Source organism: Eumetopias jubatus, unplaced genomic scaffold (assembly GCF_037043125.1).
Source record: "Eumetopias jubatus isolate StellerSeaLion01/CBP00866 unplaced genomic scaffold, mEumJub1_p1.0 scaffold_11, whole genome shotgun sequence".
Taxonomy (NCBI): domain Eukaryota; kingdom Metazoa; phylum Chordata; class Mammalia; order Carnivora; family Otariidae; genus Eumetopias; species Eumetopias jubatus.
The window spans coordinates 68,441,399-68,462,341 of record NW_028274817.1 but is presented as its reverse complement, the minus strand read 5'-3'; the positions used below and the strand labels follow the sequence as shown (position 1 = coordinate 68,462,341).

The window sequence follows — 20,943 nt, the reverse complement described above, 5'->3', positions numbered from 1 at the left end:
GAGAATTTAATTTATGATGAAGGCAGATTATTTATTAAACAACGTTAAGACAATCAAGTAGCCATCTGAAAAAGAAGTTGGATTCATACCTTACACTGAACATCAGAATTCCAGATATATCAAAGATTTAAATGTAAAGGTATGAGAAAAAATATGGGAGGACTACTTTATAACTGGTGGCAAGAGGACTGTTTAACTATAACCTATGCACAAGAAGCCATAGAAGAAACAGTGATGCATTTATATACATAAAAACAACAAAATTCATATTGCAGAAAACCACTGTAAGCAAAGTCATAGGACAAATTACAAACAGAAAAATATTTGCAATTCATAGGCCAATTTCCCTAATATATAAAGAACTTCAACAGAGGTGCCTGGGTGGCTCAGTTGGTTAAATGTCCAACTCTTGATTTCAGCTCAGGTCATGATCTCTGGGTCATGAGATTGAGCCCCGTGTTGGGCTCCACGCTCAGTGGGAGTCTCCTCATTCTCTCTCCCTCTCCCTCTGTCCCTCACCCCGCTCATGCTCTCTCTCTCAAAGAAAGAAAGAAAGAGGGAAAGAAAGAACTGCAACAGATATAGAAAATTAATAAAAGAAACAAAAGACACAAAAGAAAATATGGCCAAATACTGATGGATTTATTTTTTATTTTTTTAAAAGATTTTATTTATTTATTTGAAAAAGAGATAAAGAGAGAGAGAGAGCGCACGAGCGGGAGGAAATGGCAGAGGGAGAGGGAGAAGCAGGCTCCCCTTTGAGTAGCGAGCCTGACTTGAGGCTGAATCCCAGGACCCTGAGATCATCACCTGAGCTGAAGGCAGATGCTTAACCGACTGAGCCATCCAGGTGCCCCAATACTGATGAATTTTAAATACAGGAAAAGGTGTTTGATCTCATGCATAGTAAGAAAAATTAAAATTAACACTAGAACCAAGATAACACTTTTTAAAATCTATCATGTTGTCAAAAATCCCCAAATTTGATAACACTGCATTGGTAAAGTTTTGGGAAAATAGGTACTCTTGATATCTTGCTGGTGGGAATGAAAATTGGGACAATCTCTCTGGAGAGCTATTTGGAAAAAATATATTAATATTAAAAATCTCTATATTCTTTGATCTAGGAATTTTAATTCTGGCATATCTCCACACATGAGAAATGATATATGCTGTGAAGTTATTTGCTATAGCATTGTTTGTGATAGTGAATGATGGGAAACAACCCAAATGTCCCTCAATAGGAGACTGGTTAAATTATGGTATGTTCAAACAATGGAATGCTATGCAACTATTAAGAAAATACGATGTAGATCTAGATTGTGACAGATTGTATGTTTTAACCTGAATCAAATAATGTTCCATCTAACACGCTCCTCTTTCAGGGTGACTTTTACAGTCCTCCCGTGAAGAGGGTGGGTCTGCGTTCTCTCCCCTTCAACCCAGGCATGCTTGTGACTAAGTTGAAAGTGCGGCTGTGTGATTTCTCAGGCTAGGTCATAAACATTAAGGCATCTTCCACTTGGTCCTTTGATGGGGCACATACTCTTGGAACCTAGACATCAGGCTGTGACGAAGTAGAGAGACACATGGGGGAGGTCATTTGTAGGTGTTCTGGGTGACAGCCCCAGGTCAGATGCCAGTCAACAACTGGTATGAACCCCTAGATATATGAGTGGACAACCTCATGGTGACTTCAGCCCCTGACGCTGTCGGACCACAACTGAAGAGATCCCAAGTGAGAACTGCCTAGCTGAGCTTGGACAAGCTCCAGAACTGTGACAGATAATTTAAATACTTTTTGCTTTTATTATCTTAAGCCACTGAGTTTTTGGGTTCTTTGTTAAGCAGTCATAGATAAATGGAATATATATGTAATGAATTTCAAGATAGATAGTTTTAGTGAAAAAAAAAGCAAGGTACAGAACAGTGTATATACTATGCTTCCATTTGGTGAAACAGGTGTAAAATTATACACATATATGCTTTATTTACCTACATATGCATAAATTGTTCCTGGATGGATATGCAAAAAACCAATAACACTGATTGCCTGTGAGTTGGGAAACCAGGTATCTGGGGACCAGAGGTGGGAGAAAGACTTTTTATCCTTTCCCTGTATCCTTTTGTACTTTAAAAAGTTTGAGTCATGATGATATATTATCTATTCAATATATTAAATTATAGTAAGTATATACTATATATAATGTATTTAATATACTTAATGTATTAAAAATAAATATGAATTTAATACATTAAATATATTTTTAAAAACACAAAATAAAAAGTACCATAGGAAGAGCCAACAATGGATTAAAAAAAACAGTGAATGCAAGTTTGAAGAGTAACAGGACATTTAGTTTCAAAGTATATCTCCACAAGATACTTTTCAATTACAAAGTGCAACCCAAAAACTTTAGAGTGGAGGAATGTGGAAAATACTACCTTAACCAAGTGATAAAACCAGCAATGGGGCTCATCAACATTATGTGCCCTCTTGATATGACACACTGAGAAGAACTCAGCATGACTTCAGTGGTATTCCTGCCAAAAATGCATAACCTGAATTTAATTATGAGAAAACACCAACTGAACCAAAATTTAGGGACATTCTGTAAAAATAATTCATCTGTATGCTTCACAAATGCCAATAACATGAAAAATAAAGGCTCAAGAACCGTTCCAGATTAAAGGGGACTGGGGACACACGAGAATTGAATGAAATGCGTAATTTAGATTTTCTTTCGCTGAAAGACATTACTGGGACAACTGGCAAATACACTCCGTAGATTAGATAATAGCATTGTTTTTTTTTTAAAGATTTTATTTATTTATTTGTCAGAGAGAGAGAACACAAGCAGGGGGAGCAGCAGACAGAGGGATAAGCAGACTCCCCACTGAGCAGGGACCCCCCCCCCCACGGGACTTGATCCCAGGACCCTGGGATCATGACCTGAGCCAAAGGCAGATGCTTAACCGACTGAGCCACCCAGGTATCCTGATAATAGTATTGTTTTAACATTAATTTTCTTTTTTTTAAAAAAAGATTCCATTTATTTATTTATTTATTTATTTATTTATTTATTTATTTATTTAGAGTGTGTGCATGAGTGGGGGGAGGGGCAGAGGGAGAGAGAGAATCTCAAGACTCTGTGCTGAGCAGGGAGCCCAGGGTGGGGCTCCATCTCAGGACCCTGAGATCATGACCTGAGCTGAAATCAAGAGTTGGACACTCAAACAACTGTACCACCCAGGTGCCCCTAATTTTCGGATTTTCGCAAATGTACTGTGCTTATGTAAGAGAATTCCTAGTCTTTAGGAAATACACAATACACACTCAAATACTGAGGGGTAGAAGGGGATCAGGTCTGCCACTTACTCTCAAATGATTCAGAAAAACATATGTATGTGATGATGATGATGATGATGATGACAGAGAGAATGGTGGGGGATTAAACCTGAGGAATCTGGATGAAGGATATCCATAACATTTTTTTGTACTATTCTTACAACTATTCTCTAAGTTTGAAATGGTCAAAATAAAAATAGATAAATGAATAATATTAAAGGACATGCGTTGAGATCACAATCAGGGATGAACCTTTTCATTCCTAGAGATTAGAGAAAGCCTTTTGGAGATGACAGATGAAGTAGGCCTTGATGGACAGCTAGAATTCCAACAAGGAGAGATGGGGTGTGGTAAAGGAGATTAGTCCAGGCAGAGGGAAGAACATGAGCCAAGGTGTGAAAGTCGTCATGTGTAGGCTGTGTTTTGGATATGATAAACAGTGGGCTATTTTGGTGAAAGTATTCACATTGTGAGGGGGGAGCAATAGTAGATAAAGGTTGAAAGTCAGATCACAGAGGATGTATTTGGCCACTAATTCCCAATGGTGGTGGTGATGAGGACGAGTTGAAGATGATGACAAAATTTCAAATCTGGGTGACTAAAAGAATGATGATACTATGAACATGGTCAGGAAGTAGTAGGTTTCTGCTAAAGACAGTGAACTGGAGTTTAGATATGCTGAGTAAGAAGACATATATAAATTCCAAGTAGAATTAAAGACATAAAAATTTCTTTTTTAAAAAAGATTTTATTTATTTATTTGAGAGAGAGAGAGAGGGAGGGAGAGAGAGAGACAGAGAGCACAAGTGGGGGGGAGGGGCAGAGGGAGAGGGAGAAGCAGACTCCCTGCTGAGCTGGGAGCCCTCTGTAATGCAGGGCTTGATCCCAGGACCTGAGCCGAAGACAGATGCTTAACTGACTGAGCCACTCAGGCGTCCCGACATAAAAATTTCTTTAAAAATTATTAAAGGTATTTAAAATATTTTTTAAATTCTGGGAGGGGATGCATGACAAAAAACCCAAGAACCAAAAAGGAAAAGACTGACAAATTTGATGGTATAAAAACTAAACTTCTGCATAGAGAAAGGCATATAAATAGTTAGCAAATTAGTTGGATGAAATATCGGCAACAAGTATAATAAAATAGTAATATCTAATATCAATAAAAATATAAATAACTCAATAGAGACAAACAAAGGTTATAAACGGACAATTCTCAGAAGGAATGCTAATTGACAGAGATAGGAAACTCCACCTGCCAACTTCTACTCTTAAATCCACGAGGCATACTGGGCAGAATTCCAAGTGTATTAAAACCCATGCAGCACATCATATACACTCTGCCCAAGTGGTTTGACATTACCTGGAATACTAGTTTTAGGGAGACTGCAGGTTCAATCAGATGTCATGGCGAAGTTAGTAATACAGCATTAGATAAAGAAAATCCATGCTAGGAACAGAAGAGTTGGCAGTCAACCCTGGATCATCTGAATTGGTGGGAAAGTATGAGCTTCTCATGTACAACTCCCTTTGTTTGCTCATATCAGCTACCTGACTGAATCTTCAGTTTTCATTCAAGCTACACTCATTCTGTCCTTACCCCTTATCTCATTTTTTACCTTCTCTATCTCTTCATTATTTTGTATTTAGCCTTGTGCCTGGCACATAATAAGCACTCAACAGGTATTTGTTGAATAGAGTGCCTTACCCTAAGGGAAGAACGAAAGAAACAGAGGTGACATGTCATGTCATTTTTTGGGCAGTGGGACATAACAAGGCTTATTGGGTGGCACTTAGGGTTGTATGAGAAGGGAAGTCCCTCAGAGCAGGAGACTGTCCAGAGGCTTATCTAGGGCACCAGCTCTACCATCCAGAAGGGATGGAGTGCAAGGGAACTCCCAGGGGAGAGGGGAACAGGAAGTTACATGTCTAGGTGATGTCTTCCAGTAGCACCGTGGGGATTCTCTCAGTTAGAGAGCAATGAATGGTAGCAGTGGTTTGGGGTATTCATGGCCCCATTTTAGTTGCTTCTTATTGGCAGATGTGGAGTAGGTTTCAAGGAGTATGCAAAGGAGGGAGGCCCCAAATGGCTAAAAATATGTTTGGGCTACTTTTGATACAATGGAATGGTGTAAAAATTTGATTCTGGGGCTGGTGGGCTTTTCAGCTGTCTTCGTCACTTACTCGTTAACCACCACGATCTGATGGAAGCAGCATGGGCTCTGGAGTCAGACAGACCCGGGGGACTTCATTACAGCATGAGAGGGCATGGAAGTCCCAGATCCCTACTTGGTCTTCCTTGACCCCACCGTGGCAGTAGGGGAAGGTGGAGCAGTGCCTCCTTTGTTACAGTAGGGCCAGAGTGGACGTCTGGGCTTCGCACTCAGTCCTTGTGGACAGGGGCGGGGCTGCAGATTTTTCTATGGTAGGAGTGGTTATTGTCTAAAAGTTGTCGGTCTTGCTAGTCTGCCCTTTCCTGGTCCTTTGTCTAGAAGGAACAGGTTTTTCTGAGGGCTCCTGTCATCTGTGCCCATCGGCATTTTCAGGGTGCTGGCTTCTCCAGCATCTGATACAGGATATATGAGGCGACAAAGAAAACCCAGGTACATCACCACCTTGTCAGTCCTCAGATCCTGAGGTCCTTAACCAGTCTGCCTTCTTTCCACCTTTTAACACCTTGTTATGTTTGTTTTATAAATAATGTCCTCTTGTACTTAGCAGGAGGAACAGAGGGAGAGATGCATTCATTCTCTCTTGTCTGGAATCAGAAGTCCCATTGTGGTTATGTTTTAAGAGCCTCATTGACTTTTAGAAATAATACTGAAATATTCAGGAATGAAATGATAAGATGTCTGGTCTCTTTTTCAAAATACTCTGGGAGAGAGCGAGAATATAGATGTGACAAGATTAACCATGTGTTTATAATTGTTCAGGCTGGGTGATGGGTCCCCGAGGGTTCATTATGCTAGTCTCTCTATTTTTGTATAAATTTACGTTCTATCCTAGAAAGTAAAAAAGAAAAGTTACTTCCCTCCTCTGTGGAGGCTGGGCTTGAGGAGAACAGGGTAGAAATAGGAAGACTTGTTAGAAAGCCATAGCAATAGTCCTGGTGAGAGACAAAGATGTGAGTGAAGGCAGCCATGCTAGTGATGCAGAAGGTAAACATTTAGAGGTAAAACTGAATAGCCTTGGTGCTTAACTGGACATGGGGTGAAGCTTGCTGATTAGGCAGGTGTTGGTTTCAACCACAAGGATGCAGAATTTCAGAATGTGACTCCACTTTTAATGTTTGACTACCGACCGCTTCCAAGTCCTACCGCTCCTCTTTCCCTTCCGGCCTACACCTGGGCACGGTGCCAGGGAAATCCGAGCGTTCCCTCCTTTGGTGCTGGTGAGAACCTTTATCTCAGCCTCACCTCCTAATCATAATAAAACCCCAATGCAGACTCCTTTCCCCGCTCACTTATGCTTTTTTTTTTTTTGACCAACTTGGGAATTTGTTCCACTCTCCCCAGAAGTCTCATTATGTGAGTAATAAACATTTTACACTCTTTTGGTACATGGGTGGCATCATCAGTCTCAATATCCAAACCAAATTTAGGGGAGGGGAGCCCATTCTGCCTCTTCAGGTTGACGACTACATGAATAAATGAGGAAGTTCAGTTTATATTTGGGGGGAAGCGAGGGATAGGAGAGAGTTTAATTTAGGTAACTGAGTTTGAGTTATAAATACCCAGCAGGGTTCCGGACACATAGCAAATATTCAGAAATGCGAGTTTATTGTTTCCTGTAAGCCTCCATGTTCACACTTCTTTTGAGTTAAGAATTTATTTATCTGTGGATTTTTACCAAGTAACAGAGGCTTGAAATAACCATAAATAACCATAATAATGATAACAATAGTTAGCAGTTATTGGTCACCTACTATGTACCAGGCATTGTATTAGAGACTTTGCAGATATTATATCTTGTTTAATCTCTACAAGTTCTATGAGTATAGGTATAATCCAAATTTTATAAATGATAACAACCGAGGCTTAAGGCTACACAGTGGGTAGGCTGCGAAATTCAAATCCAGGTCAATGAGACTCCAAAGCTATGCTGTATTTACTATGTTTTACTTCCTCTCTACGTGAATATGAAAGGAGACTGAGAATATTTATCACTTACTTCATAGTATACAGCATGTAAAGGATATCAGCTTGCTCCTGTAAGCTGGAGGTCTCCTTCAACTGTAAAACCAGTGCTTTGAAATCCACCTCCCCAGACTGGTCTCTGGGAAGATGTATTTCTACACGAACAGAGGGAACCTTTAGTTTGAGAAAGGACAAAAAAAAAAAAAAATAAGTCCACAAGTGCTCAACTTAAATAATGCCCTAGAGTGTTGATCTTTTTACCTCTAAACCTTTTCTATAACAATTCCCTAAATTTTGATGAGAAGTAAAACAAAACAATGAAACCTCCAAAATGAATGATGTAGCAATTTAGTTTTCTTAGAGCCTGGCTAGAAAAGGTTGCTGGAGGGGAAGGGGGTGGAGGGAATGGGGTAACTGGATGATGGACATTGGGGAGGGTATGTGTTGTAATGAGCACTGGGTATTATATAAGACTGATGAATCACAGACCTGTACCCCTGGAACAAATAATATATTATATGTTAATTAATTGAATTTAAATTAAAAAAAAAAGAAAAAAGTGAACTAAAAAGGAGTATATCTTCACCAGGGTAGCATTTTGCCTACCACCAGTTACTAGCGGAAACTATAACGGCTAGTTCTGTTATTTGCCATACAGATGGCAGTTTTGTGAATAGCTGACAGAAAAAAACCTCATGTGCAAGTTTACCTGGTCCTCTCGTGGCCAATGAGGTGAGTCAAGTAAGTTGAATGAAGTCCGGGAAGCCTGAAATATCTTTGTAGGAAGATACATGTGAACATCTGCAAGAGGTTGACATTTATGGGAAAGGTTAGATAACTTAGGAGACTAAAAAAAAAAAAATTCACATTTATACGCAACTGATAATTTATTGAACACTACACCTGAAACTAATGATGTGCTATCAGTTGGCTAATTGAATTTAAATTAAAAAAATTCACAGTTGCCCTCAAAATGGAGTTGCATAGGAGTTGTTCTCTATAGAACAAGAGTAAGGCATTTATCGTTTCTTGCTAATATCACAGAAAAGAAATATGAATATCAGATAATTTAAAGATTGTTCCATCAAACATACTTTCAATGGAATGCCTAGAACTGTAGCATTAAATGGCCATTTAAGATACTAAAGCCTATGGATGTAATCAACATCACAATGGTGCTATCCCTGATACTTTGATAGAACACCACACATAACAGAAAGAACCCAATTCTGTTTTCTATTTTCTGGACTGCCCTGGGAAAATATCTGGCTGTCAGCAGTTGGGTTTCCTTGAGAATAGATAAATGGATGACCCTATGTAGGGAATCAAAAATGTAGTGGCCGACCTACTTTGAGATATTCCTAATGTTTTTATTTATAGTCCAAATACTTACCATAACCTTAAAGGAGAGACTGTCTGGTCCCTTTCACCATTTTATAGATACAGAAAGAATGATACAGAGTTCAAAAAACTGTTCAGGCAAGTAAGTAGCAGAGCCGGGAATTAAGTTCAAGTTTCCTGAATCACAATGTAGAAGTGTAATTTAATAAAGCCGATTTCTTCACATAAGCCCTTTGTCAAGGAGCCATCCTCAAAGGATACGCTGAGCTCTTCCCTGTTCTAAATGTTAAATGATTCATGTTTAATATCTGTGGTTAGTAATGGTCAATAAAGTTTTAGACAGCAAGAACATGCATCTCAATCATTCTCGTTGTCTGTAAAATGTTACCATTTAGGTCCTGTCGGTGTGGTCAAGGAGCCCTTCTGTCCCTTCGTATGCAGCTACCATAGAGGCACTGAATACTCTTAGGAGCCATGGCTATTCCTAGCAGGGTGTAGTAGAAGATATCCGCCACTGCAAATACCCACCGAAGGCAGGTACAAGCTGTCTGGAGCAACTGACTGTAAATGGCACAGCTGGCCTAAGGGAGCCAGATGTGGCTTACTCAAGGGAGAGGATCTCCCTCTTCGTTGCAAGGTTAACTTTTAATAGTTTACAGTGCTTTCTCTTTAAAGAAAAGTGCTTCCAAAGGAGTAACTTTCCCAAAGGAAACATCTTTTTCCATCATTTTAACCCGGATGTTAAAATGCTCCAGGTCTCTTGTTCTGCTGCTTCTCACGATGTAATGGTTAAACCGGGCTACGTGGCACTATCAGCAGCAAAACTATACACACTTCATTAACTTTACAAATATCTAAGTGCCTAATATGTTCCTTCTGTCTGAGTTGCTGGGGATTAAGCAGTGAAAAAACAGTCTCTGCTTGCACTGTAATGAACGTCCCACCCCCATCCTGGGCTTCACGTCAATCCTGTGCCTGACTCCAGTGAGTCATGGCATTACTCACTCGGTACATGCAGCTCCTTGGCCTTGGTCACCAAGGACATTAAATCGCAGGTTGTTTGCACAGCAGCTCGGAACCGATCTAGCCCTCCCTTCTGTGAGGTAGGGGCTAGTTTGGGATGGGGAGCAGTGTGTGCCAAAAGGTGATCTAAATAACGAGCAACTTCATCACCACAGCGTGCTGCAAGGTTAGTGGGGGTAGGGGGAAGAGAAAAAAAAATGAACATTTTAGTTACTTCACAATCTGCCCCACCAAAGAGAATGATTGGCTCCTGTGCCCATAACACAGCACCGGAAGTAGGTTGTTTTAGGTCATTGGTGGGGGGTGGGGGGGTTGTGACCACTGTACAATCTTGTAGCTTTACTATTTAGAAACTATGGCCCTTTACTAGGACCTACCTGTTCTTCAACTTTGCTGACACACTATTAGGGTCCTTGAAAGCAGTATGAGCTTATTATAGGACAGGTGGAACAAGGATTTCATAATCTGCGGATGTGCATGTGATGGGGGTGGGGGTGGCAGCAGTGGCGGTCGAGGAGTGGAATAGGCCCTCGGAGTCTCGCTGGTAGGAGGAGACTTTTGTGAGCAAAGGCAAAAATCTTCCACTCAACACAAAACCTCGCTAAAAACAGACAAATCCCATAAATGGCAGCTAGAGTTGCTAATGGGAAGAACAATTTCCATGTGGCCTTGGTGTCAAAAGGATTACTGGCCACACATTTGTCCTTTTCATCACCGTATTCATTCATTCACCAAATATTTATTGCCCATTATGTACTAGGGGGTGTACTAGGTGCCGAGGTTTCAGCGGTGAAGAAGACAGACATGGTCCCTATCCTCTGGGACTCTCCTTCCCCCATATACCTCCTATAACATTATCTCTGAGTATGGATAATGGAAACAAAAGACATACACATACCTCATGGATCCTAACATTTCAGACTGTACATGAACATTTGCAACATTTATAGTTGGAAAGCACAGTGTTTGGATCAATATTAAAGTCCGTGAGGTCAGTTATGTATCATCTTTTTTGATCATCTTCAGTGATCTCTCCAGATGTTTTTCTGTGTTTTGATGTGATTTTTAAAAAAATTTATTTACTTAGAGAGAGAGAACATGAGAGGGGGGTGGGTCAGAGGGAGAAGAAGACTCCCCGCTGAGCAGGGAGCCCGATGTGGGGTTTGATCCTGGGACTCCAGGATCATGACCTGAGCCAAAGGCAGACATTTAACCAACTGAGCCGCCCAGGCGCTCCTGTTCTGATGTGAATAATGGAAACTAGCAAAGCTGTAAAAATGGAACTCATTCTCAGTAAATCCTAATGAAAATTATTATAACCTTGAATACAATATAGATACTTGAGTGGAGGATTATGAAGAATAGGGAGAGACGTGTTCTTGGCATGGCAGGGATGGCAAGCAATAAACATGGCCATTTTGAGACCACTGATGAGTAAAACCAGAGAGGAGAAAGTGACTTAGAATGCATGATATCAAATATAGTAATATATATCATGAAAAAGATAACATTTTAGAAAGTAAGAGAATGAGTGCTACAGATGAAAGTCACAACTACCCATAGAATAGCAAACAACCTCAATATATGATTATTCTGGGCTGCTTTTCAAAATATTTGTTTATGCCAAGATGGATCTCATGACTTTGGTAATTATTAATAGCAGGAAATAACTTTGTATTTAAAGTATTTTTCCAGTGAAGAAATTCACTATTTTAGATCTCACAAAAACAAATGCAGAGTGAATTAAATGGCACTTAGGTGAGTAAATGCTGAGCCCAAACAAGAAAATCATCCTCTGACTGATAATGTGTTGGTCTATTGTATATGAGATAATGCTTGCTACCTCACTAAGGAAAGCCAATTTGTTTTTATTCTTTTCTCTAACCACTCTTAAGATAAAGAAATTGGCTGCCTTAAGATATAGGCTAACAGGCAAATACCCAGACAATGAAAGCAGGCAAACCGTATTTTAGATAGCTAGAAGAATTTGCTCCTATTGGCCCTTCTCTCTTTGGGATTCCAACAATGTAATTCTTGCCTTGCCTAGGTTAGTGTTTTAACACTTTAGGGTGTTCCTCAGACATTTTTAACATATGCCCCCACGATGCTTTCTCACTATATCATCCTCGTATTCCTAGTAGCTGATTAGATTTGTTGTGCTTTATTTGTCTAGTTTGCAATATGAAAGCAAAAGGTACTTTGAAGAGGCTTTTTCAAACTATGTAGACCTCCCCAGAGATTCTAATGGGCCCTGGTAACATTGTATATAAAAAGCACTCCAACTGAGTTTCTTATTTTTATGCTTTTCAATGTCAAAAAGCAGTACCGTATATGTACAGTTCTCCTACTACATATTTGATTAAATAGCTCTCACTCACCACTGCTTCCTCTCATTTTGAAATCACCAGCCATTTCATATATATATACAGGACAGAAATCTTCCCTAACCTTAGTAAGAGATAGACTCCATACTCCCCAGTCACCACGTGGATATTAGACCAGAAACCAAAGGTAAGTAGAAGGATGAAAGGTGAAGCCAAACAAAAGTAGAAGTCTAGCTGTATTAAATAGGGGTGAGATTGCTGGCGGTGAGAAATATTAAGGGGGATGCTTAACACTACTTTGTATTCTTGCCCAGCAAGGCCATTGCCTTTATGAAGCTCCCTTACCATTACGGGTTGAATCATAGCCGTTCATCCAGTCACCAGATTCCAGCTCATTGTAGTTATCATCATAATCTTCACTGTACAGCTTACCCTCAGGTCGAGGATCCATGAAGCTCAAATGTGTGCAGCAAGATGTTGTCAAAAACTCCGACAATTTACCTGTTTGAATCCTGACAATTACAGGGCAAATAGAAAACAGAAAATCAGAGGAAATCCTTTTAAAACAACACATTTCAGGGGGGCGCCTGGGTGGCTCAGTCGTTAAGCATCTGCCTTTGGCTCAGGTCGTGATCTCGGGGTCCTGGGATCGAGCCCCACATCAGTATCCCTGCTCCGCAGGAAGCCTGCTTCTCCCTCTCCCACTCCCCCTGCTTGTGTTCCCGCTCTCACTGTGTCTCTCTCTGTCAAATAAATAAATAAAATCTTAAAAAAAAAACAACCCACATTTCATTAAGAAAAGGGATACCTAGAATGTTTGGTTGGAGGACTTCTAATGCTTTTATATATTAGTATAAATTTTGTAAATATGAAATTTTATAGCACTTCCAGGCATGGTGTAGTGTAGGCTGGGGTGCTGTGTTAACAGAGACTAAAATTATGGGTTCACAATCTACCAGCAGATCAGTTTTGTTCTCTTTCACCACCATATACTATGTCAAATATCCGGCCAAAATCTCCATTGGCTGCAGAGAAGCTGGGACAGAATGAAGAGAAATCATCACAAATCCATCACATCATTAGAAAAAAATACTCAAAGATCATTTTGGAATTGAAAGATCATATTTGAAAATTTTATGAATTATAGAGGATTGTAGGCCATTATCCTCTCCTACGTATAAAGCCAATCGCAAAACCCAAAGGGAAAGTCAGTAGTACTGATTTTCTCAAGAACCACAGCCTGGCACCTGGCGGAGAACATTACTGCTGTGGCCGCCACCAACATCCTGTACGTTTTCCAGGACACAATCAACTAAAGGAGCTAGCGCAAGGACTAAGCCTGGTCGTTTTCTCAAAGGAAGGACATTGTCCTCCTTTCCATGAAGAGGAGTAATGCGCTTCCCACTTCCCTTCGCAGACTGGAGGAACTGTCCTTCTGCCTTCAGTGGGGTGAGCTGTGGGTCGCTGCTCAAGCACAAAACCCACTCAAAGCAGAATTGGTGGACAGGCTCAATAAAGGCCATTACTCAAAACAGATGTACAAAAAAGAAAAAGAAGCCAGCTTGAAGGGGCTCCCAAAGGCCAAACCTTGGGTAATTTGAACACTGAAATAAACAATGACAGGAATGGAGCATAGCATATTGAATAAAATCAGAATCCATGAATCTATGCTACACTAAAACTACAAAATAAAAAGGGATAACGGAAAGCTCTCTCTCTCTTTTTTTTTAACACAAGGATTCTAACTAATAAATATGCACAGGATGATAGAAACACAGAATCATCACTTTAAAACCCCATTAGTAATAACTGATTCACCAATGGAAGATATAAGACTAGTTAAAGATTATCATAGAAAGGATATGGAGAAACCTACCAGATACCACTTTAACCAAATTGAAAGACATTCTGCATTATAACTGACATTCTTTCTTCAAAACTGTGCTGAAAACTGTCATGAAAGGTTCACAAAAGGCTGGGGAATTGTTCTAGATTAAAAGACATCAAGGAGATATAATAACTAAATGCCAATGTGTGATCTTTGATTGGGTCTTAGAATGGGAAAAAAAAGGTACGGGAAAAAAACATTATTAGGACAGTTGGGTAACTGTGAATATGGACTCTAGATTAGGTAATAATAGTACTGTATCAATATTGAGTTTTGTGAGTGTGATGATTGTATTGTAGCTATGTGTGAGAATACCCTTGTCCTCATAAGACAAACTGAAGTATTTAGAGTTGAATTGTCATGATGTCTCTGCTTAATCTCATACTTCAGCAATTAAAGTGTGTGTGTGTGTGTGTGTGTGTGTGTGTGTGTACATTTGCACATATGTATGTGTGAGAGAGGGAGGAGAATAGAGAAGAAGGGAAGGGAGGGAGGAGTGAGAGGAGAGGAAGGAAGAGGAGGGAGAGAGAATGTACAAGTGAAACGGATGTTAACAACAGGTGAATCCTGAGGAAGGGTATATGGCATTCAATACCATTTTTGCGCACTTCTGTAAGCTTGAAATTTTTCAAATAAAAACTTAGGGAAAAGAGAAAAGAAAAGCAGCCAGAATTGAACAGTTCAGTAGCTTTTTTGCTTTTGAAAGAATAAGTTTTCTGGTCCACTGAATTGATGAGGTCTAGGCAAAGAACATGGTGGGGAAACATTCCAAGCCTTCTCTATAACATTAAATTCCTTGATTCAAACTATCAAAAATGAGTTCCTCTAAATAGAATGGGACTATACTTTGCAACAGATGAATTGTTGAACACTGCATCTCAAACTAATGATGTACTATGTATTGGCTAATTGAATTTAAATAAATAAATAAATAAGACCTAGAGAAAGGTATTACAAGTCTACCATTACTATACCCAGCTTCCAAATTTCATTTATTTTCACTAAAAAGTGTGTAGAGGTCACTTACCTTGCTCCACCAAAGTAGCCATCCTGCATTTTTCGGAGTGCTGCTAGGATACTTGAATTCAAGCTGGTTCCGTCTTCATCTTGAAATGAAGAGAATTTTAAAACAATTTTTTGTGGTTTTAACTTTGAAATAAGGGGAATATTTCAATTATTTCAAACCAACATTTCTGGTGGTAATGGTACAGATGAGACGCTCCTCATTGTCCACCCTGTATTTCAACAATTGGTCTGAGAGCCAACAACACCATAGAATGGGCAAGTGGTAAGGGCGATTACCAACAGAGTTCCTCAAAGACAGTATCTTATCATAAGCACTTAGCACAGTGCCTGATGGCGGAATACTTAATGGTTACTGAAAGCTGACAATAACAACAACCATTTGTTTAATGTTAGGTGCTAAGCACTGCGTTAAACATTTTATATATTAACTCATGTAAGAAGCCTTGGTGTGTGTGTGTGTGTGTGTGTGTGTGTGTGTGTGTGTGTGTGTAGGCATACAAAATAAAGAAGGCTAACAATTACCTGACTTCATGTGCAGGGGATCATACTATATATACTCTTTTGTGATCCACTTTTTCTAACTTATCCTTTGTAAAAGCTAAAAAAGATTCCATAGCAGACATTTAAACTGTTTTTGTATTATAAGCAACACTGTGATGAAGATCACTGTACTTACATCTTTATGCACCTATTCTGTGATTTCCTTAGGATAAATTCTAATAAGTAAAACTGTTAGGACAAAGGGAACACTTACGAAAAATTTTATAGAGACTGCCAAAATTGCCCACTAAAAAAGTTGTGCCAGTTATATTTCCACCATCAGTATTGAAAGTGGATGTTTTCCCACATCTTTTTTTTTAAGATTTTATTTATTTATTTGACAGAGAGAGACACAGCGAGAGAGGGAACACAAGCAGGGGGAGTGGGAGAGGGAGAAGCAGGCTTCCTGCGGAGCAGGGAGCCCGATGTGGGGCTCGATCCCAGGACCCTGGGATCATGACCCGAGCCGAAGGCAGACGCTTAACGACTGAGCCACCCAGGCGCCCCAAGATTTTATTTATTTATTTGAGAGAGAGAGAGAGAGAGCACATGAGACGGGTGAGAGTCAGAGGGAGAAGCAGACTCCCTGCACGACTCAATCCTGGGACTCGATCCCGGGACTCCAGGATCATGACCTGAGCTGAAGGCAATCGCTTAACCAACTGAGCCATCCAGGTACCCTCTTCCCACATCTTTAATAATGATCTTTTAAATCTTTGTCTGATACTTATAAGATACTGTTTTTATTTTTTATTTTATTGTTTTATTTTATTACTAGTAAGATTGAGCATGTTTTCATGTATATACTGGCTATTTGTATTTCTTTTATGATTTGCCTGTTCGTGTCCTTTTCCCTTGCTTCTATTATTTATCTTTTTGCTAATTGACTTTCAAGAGTTCTTTATGTTTTGTGAGTATTGCTCTTTTCTCTACCATATGTATGGAAAATACCTACTTAGTTATTTGTCTTTCAACCTCAAACACAGTTCATTTTTGTATAAAAGACTTATTTAAATTTTCATGTTTTGGAATTTGCCAATTTTTTCCTTTTTTGTGTCAAAAAGTACAGCTTTTTTCAGCTCAAGATCACAAAAACATTCTCCCATATTTCCTTTCAATACTTTTATAGGTTTATTTATTTTTGCTTATATATTTTTTAAGGTTTTATTTATTTATTTGACAGAGAGAGAGACAGTAAGAGAGGGAACACAAGCAGGGGGAGTGGGAGAGGGAGAAACAGGTTCCCTGCCAAGCACGGAGCCCAATGTGGGGCTAGATCCCAGGACCCTGGGATCACGACCTGAGCCGGAGGCAGACGCTTAATGACTGAGCCACCCAGGCGTCCCTATTTTTGCTTAGATTTTTAAACTATTTAGAATTTAATTTTGCATAAAATGTAAAGTAGCAGGCCTAAATGAATGATTTTCCCAAATGTATTTATTTACATATTTTTTCTCATGTTTTTATTTAGATCCCAGTTAGTTAACATACAGTGTAATATTAATTTCAGGTGTAGAATTTAGTGATTCAACACTTCCATACAACACCCAGTGCTCATCATGACAAGTGCCCTCCTTAATCCCCATCACCTATTTGACCCACCTCCCACCTCCCCTCTGGTAACTGTCAGTGTGTTCTCTACAGCTAAGAGTCTGTTTCTTGGGTTGCTTCTCTCTCTCTTTTTTTCCCCTATGCTTGTTTGTTTTGTTTCTTAAATTCCACATATGAGAGAAAAATAATATGGCATTTCTCTTTCTCTGACTGACTTATTTCACATAGCATTATATTCTCTAGCCCCAACCATGTCCTTGCAAATGCCAAGATTTCATTCTTTTTGATGACTGAGTAATATTCCTCTATCTATCTATCTATCTATCTATCTATCTATCTATCTAATCTACTACAACTTCTTTATCCATTCATCAGGTGATGGATACTTGGGCTCTTTCCATAATTTGGCTATTGTTGATAATGTTCTTTGGCCTCTATCTGGATTGCAGCTTTTATCATTATTTTAATTACAGTGGCTCTGTCTCCTCTCATCATTTTTAGTTTTTTAAAAATCTGATTATTTGTACACATTTTCTCTTCCATATGAAATTTAGATTCAGCTTGTTCATAAAAATTTGAGTTTTTATTTTGATTTGGAATTGCACTGAATTGATAGATTAATGAGAATTGACATCCTCTCAATATTAGCTGTTTCCATCTAGCAACATGGTATGTCTCTCTAGTAATTATAATCTCCTTTTATGCTCTTCACTAGTTTTATAATTTCTCATATGATTCTATGAATGTTTCTTATTAAGCTTATTCTTATATGATTTACTTTTCTAGAAAATTTGTTAATTTTATCTGGATTTACAAAATTGAATTTGGTATTCTCTTATAATTTTTATTATTTTTATCACTGTTTTTCTATTTATTTGAAGCACAGTTGAAAAAATTGGTACACTTTGGAAATTTAGTGGCACAAGGTATACTAGCATAGCTTGAGGGACGTTATACAGTTAAAAAAAGGGGGGGGGAATAAGGGCGTAGTCCAAGATGGCAGAGAAGTAGGAGATCTTAGTTTTGTCTGGTCCCAGGAATTCAGCTAGATAGCTATCAAATCATTCTGAACACCTGTGAACTCAATCAGAGATCTAAGAAAATAATAGCTGCAACTCTACAAATAGAAAAGCAACCACTTTCTGTGAGAATGACAAGACAGACAAACTCACCTCAAAAAAGAGAACAAGAGGCAGTACTGACTGCTAGAAGCCTAATCAGTATGGATACAAGTAAGATGTCAGAACTAGAGTTCAGAATAATGATTATAAAGATACTAGCTGGGCTTGAAAAAAGCACAGAAGACACTAGAGAATCCCTTTCTGGAGAAATAAAAGAACTAAAATCTAATCAAGTTGAAATAAAAAAGGCTATTAATGAAATGCAATAAAAAATGGAGGCTCTAACTGCTAGGATAAATGAGACAGAGAATTAGTGATGTAGAAGACAAAATGATGGACAATAAAGAAGCTGAGAAAAAGAGATAAAGAACTACTGGATCATAAGGGGAGAATTCAAGAGATAAGTGATACCATAAAGCAAAACAATATTAGAATAATTGGGATCTCAGAAGAAGAGGAAAGAGAGGAGCAGAAGGTACAATGGAGCAAATTATAGCTGAGAACTTCCCTAATGTGGGGAAGGAAACAGGCATTGAAGTCCAGGAGGCACAGAGAACCCGCCTCAAAATCAATAAAAATAGGTCAACACCTTACATATAATAGTGAAACTTGCAAATCTCAAAGACAAAGAGAAATCCTGAAAGCAGCTTGAGACAAGAGGTATGTAAGCTATAAGGGTAGAAACATTAGATTGGCAGCAGACCTATCCACAGAGACCTGGCAGGCCAGAAAGGACTGACATGATATATTCAGGGTGCTAAATGAGAAAAATATGCAGCCAAGAATACTTTATCCAGCTAGGATGTCATTCAAAATAGAAGGAGAGATAAAAAGCTTCCAGGACAAACAGAAACTATAGGAATTTGTGATCACTAAACCAGCCCTGCAAGAAATATCAAAAGGGATATTTTAAGCGAAGAGAGAGCCCAAAAGTAACATAGACAAGAAAGGAACAGAGACGATATACAGAAACAGTGGCTTTACAGGTAACACAATGGCACTAAATTCATATCTTTCAATAGTTACTCAGAATGTAAATGGACTAAATGCCCCAATCAAAAGACAAAGCATATCAGATTGGATAAAAAAGCAAGACCCATCAATATGCTGTCTGCAAGAGACTCATTTTAGACCCAAAGACACCTCCAGATTTAAAGTGAGGGGGGGAAAACCATTTACCATGCTAATGGACATCAAAAGAAAGCTGGGGTAGCAATCAACAAAAAGAAATAAAAGGCATCAGAATGGGCAAAGAAGTCAAAATTACTCTTTGCAGATGACATGATACTCTATGTGGAAACCCAAAAGACTCCACCCCAAAATTGCTAGAACTCATATGGGAATTCAGCAAAGTGGAAAGATAAAATCAATGCACAGAAATCAGTTGCATTTCTATACACTAGCAATGAGACAGATGAAAGAGAAAATAAGGAGCCGATCCCATTTACAATTGCACCCAAAACCATAACATACCTAGGAATAAACCTAACCAAAGAGGCAAAGGATCTGTACTCAGAAAACTACAGAAGATTCATGAAAGAAATTGAGGAAGACACAAAGAAATGGAAAAATATTCCATGCTCATGGATTGGAAGAACAAATAATGTTAAAATGTCTTTGCTGGGGCACCTGCATGGCTCATTCATTAAGCGTCTGCTTTCGGCTCAGGTCATGATCTCAGGGTCCTCAGATCAAGCCCTGCATCAGGCTCCCTGTTCGGCGGGAAGCCTGCTTCTCCCTCTCCACTCCCCCTGCTGTGTTCCTGCTCTCGCTATCTCTCTGTCAAATAAATAAAATCTGTAATAAAAAATGTTTATGCTACCTAGAGCAATCTATACATTCAATGCAATCCCTATCAAAATACGTTTTTCACAGAGCTGGAACAAACAATCCTAAAATTGGTATAGAACCAGAAAAGTCCCCGAATAGCCAAAGGAATGTTGAAAAAGAAATCCAAAGCTTGTGGCATCACAATCCCAGACTTTAAGCTCTTATAAAGCTGTAAACATCAAGACAGTATGGTACTGGCATGAAAACGGACACATAGATCAATGGAACAGAACAGAGAATCCAGAAATGGACCCTTAACTCTATGATCAACTAATCTTTGACAAAGCAGAAGAGAATATCCAATGGAAAAAAAGAGAGTCTCTTCAACAAATGGTGTTGGGAAAATTGGACAGCCACATGCAGAAGAATGAAACTGGACCATTTCCTTACACCATACACAAAAATAGACTCAAAATGGATGAAAGACCTAAATGTGAGACAGGAATCCATCAAAATCCTAGAGGAGAACACAGACAGCAACCTCTGTGATCTCGGCTGCAGCAACTTCTTGCTAGACACATATCCGGAGGCAAGGGAAACAAAGATAGAAACAAACTATTGGGACTTCATCAAGATAAAAAGCTTTTGCACAGTAAAGGACAACAGTCAACAAAACCAAAAGACAACTGACATAATGAGAGATTACAGATAAAGGGCTAGTACCCAAAATCTATAAAATCTATAAAAACTTATCAAACTCAACACCCAAAGAACAAATAATCCAATCAAGAAATGGGCAGAAGACATGAACAGACACTTCTCCAAAGAAGACATCTAAATGGCCAACAGACACATGAAAAAACACTCAACATCA

General features: G+C 39.0%; 1 protein-coding gene across 2 annotated transcripts in view; it reads right to left on the bottom strand.

The window, feature by feature from the left end:
* PHKA1 (phosphorylase kinase regulatory subunit alpha 1) overlaps window positions 1-20,943 on the bottom strand; it is a 158,602-nt gene that overhangs the window by 18,718 nt on the left and 118,941 nt on the right. For both annotated transcript variants that reach the window (XM_028101449.1, XM_028101450.1), the window contains exons 17-21: window positions 15,089-15,167; window positions 12,519-12,685; window positions 9,832-10,008; window positions 8,195-8,286; window positions 7,520-7,659 (exon numbers count right to left, since the gene is read on the bottom strand). In XM_028101449.1, coding sequence (XP_027957250.1) covers window positions 7,520-7,659; window positions 8,195-8,286; window positions 9,832-10,008; window positions 12,519-12,685; window positions 15,089-15,167 — 655 coding nt within the window. The remainder of the gene's footprint in view (window positions 1-7,519; window positions 7,660-8,194; window positions 8,287-9,831; window positions 10,009-12,518; window positions 12,686-15,088; window positions 15,168-20,943) is intronic.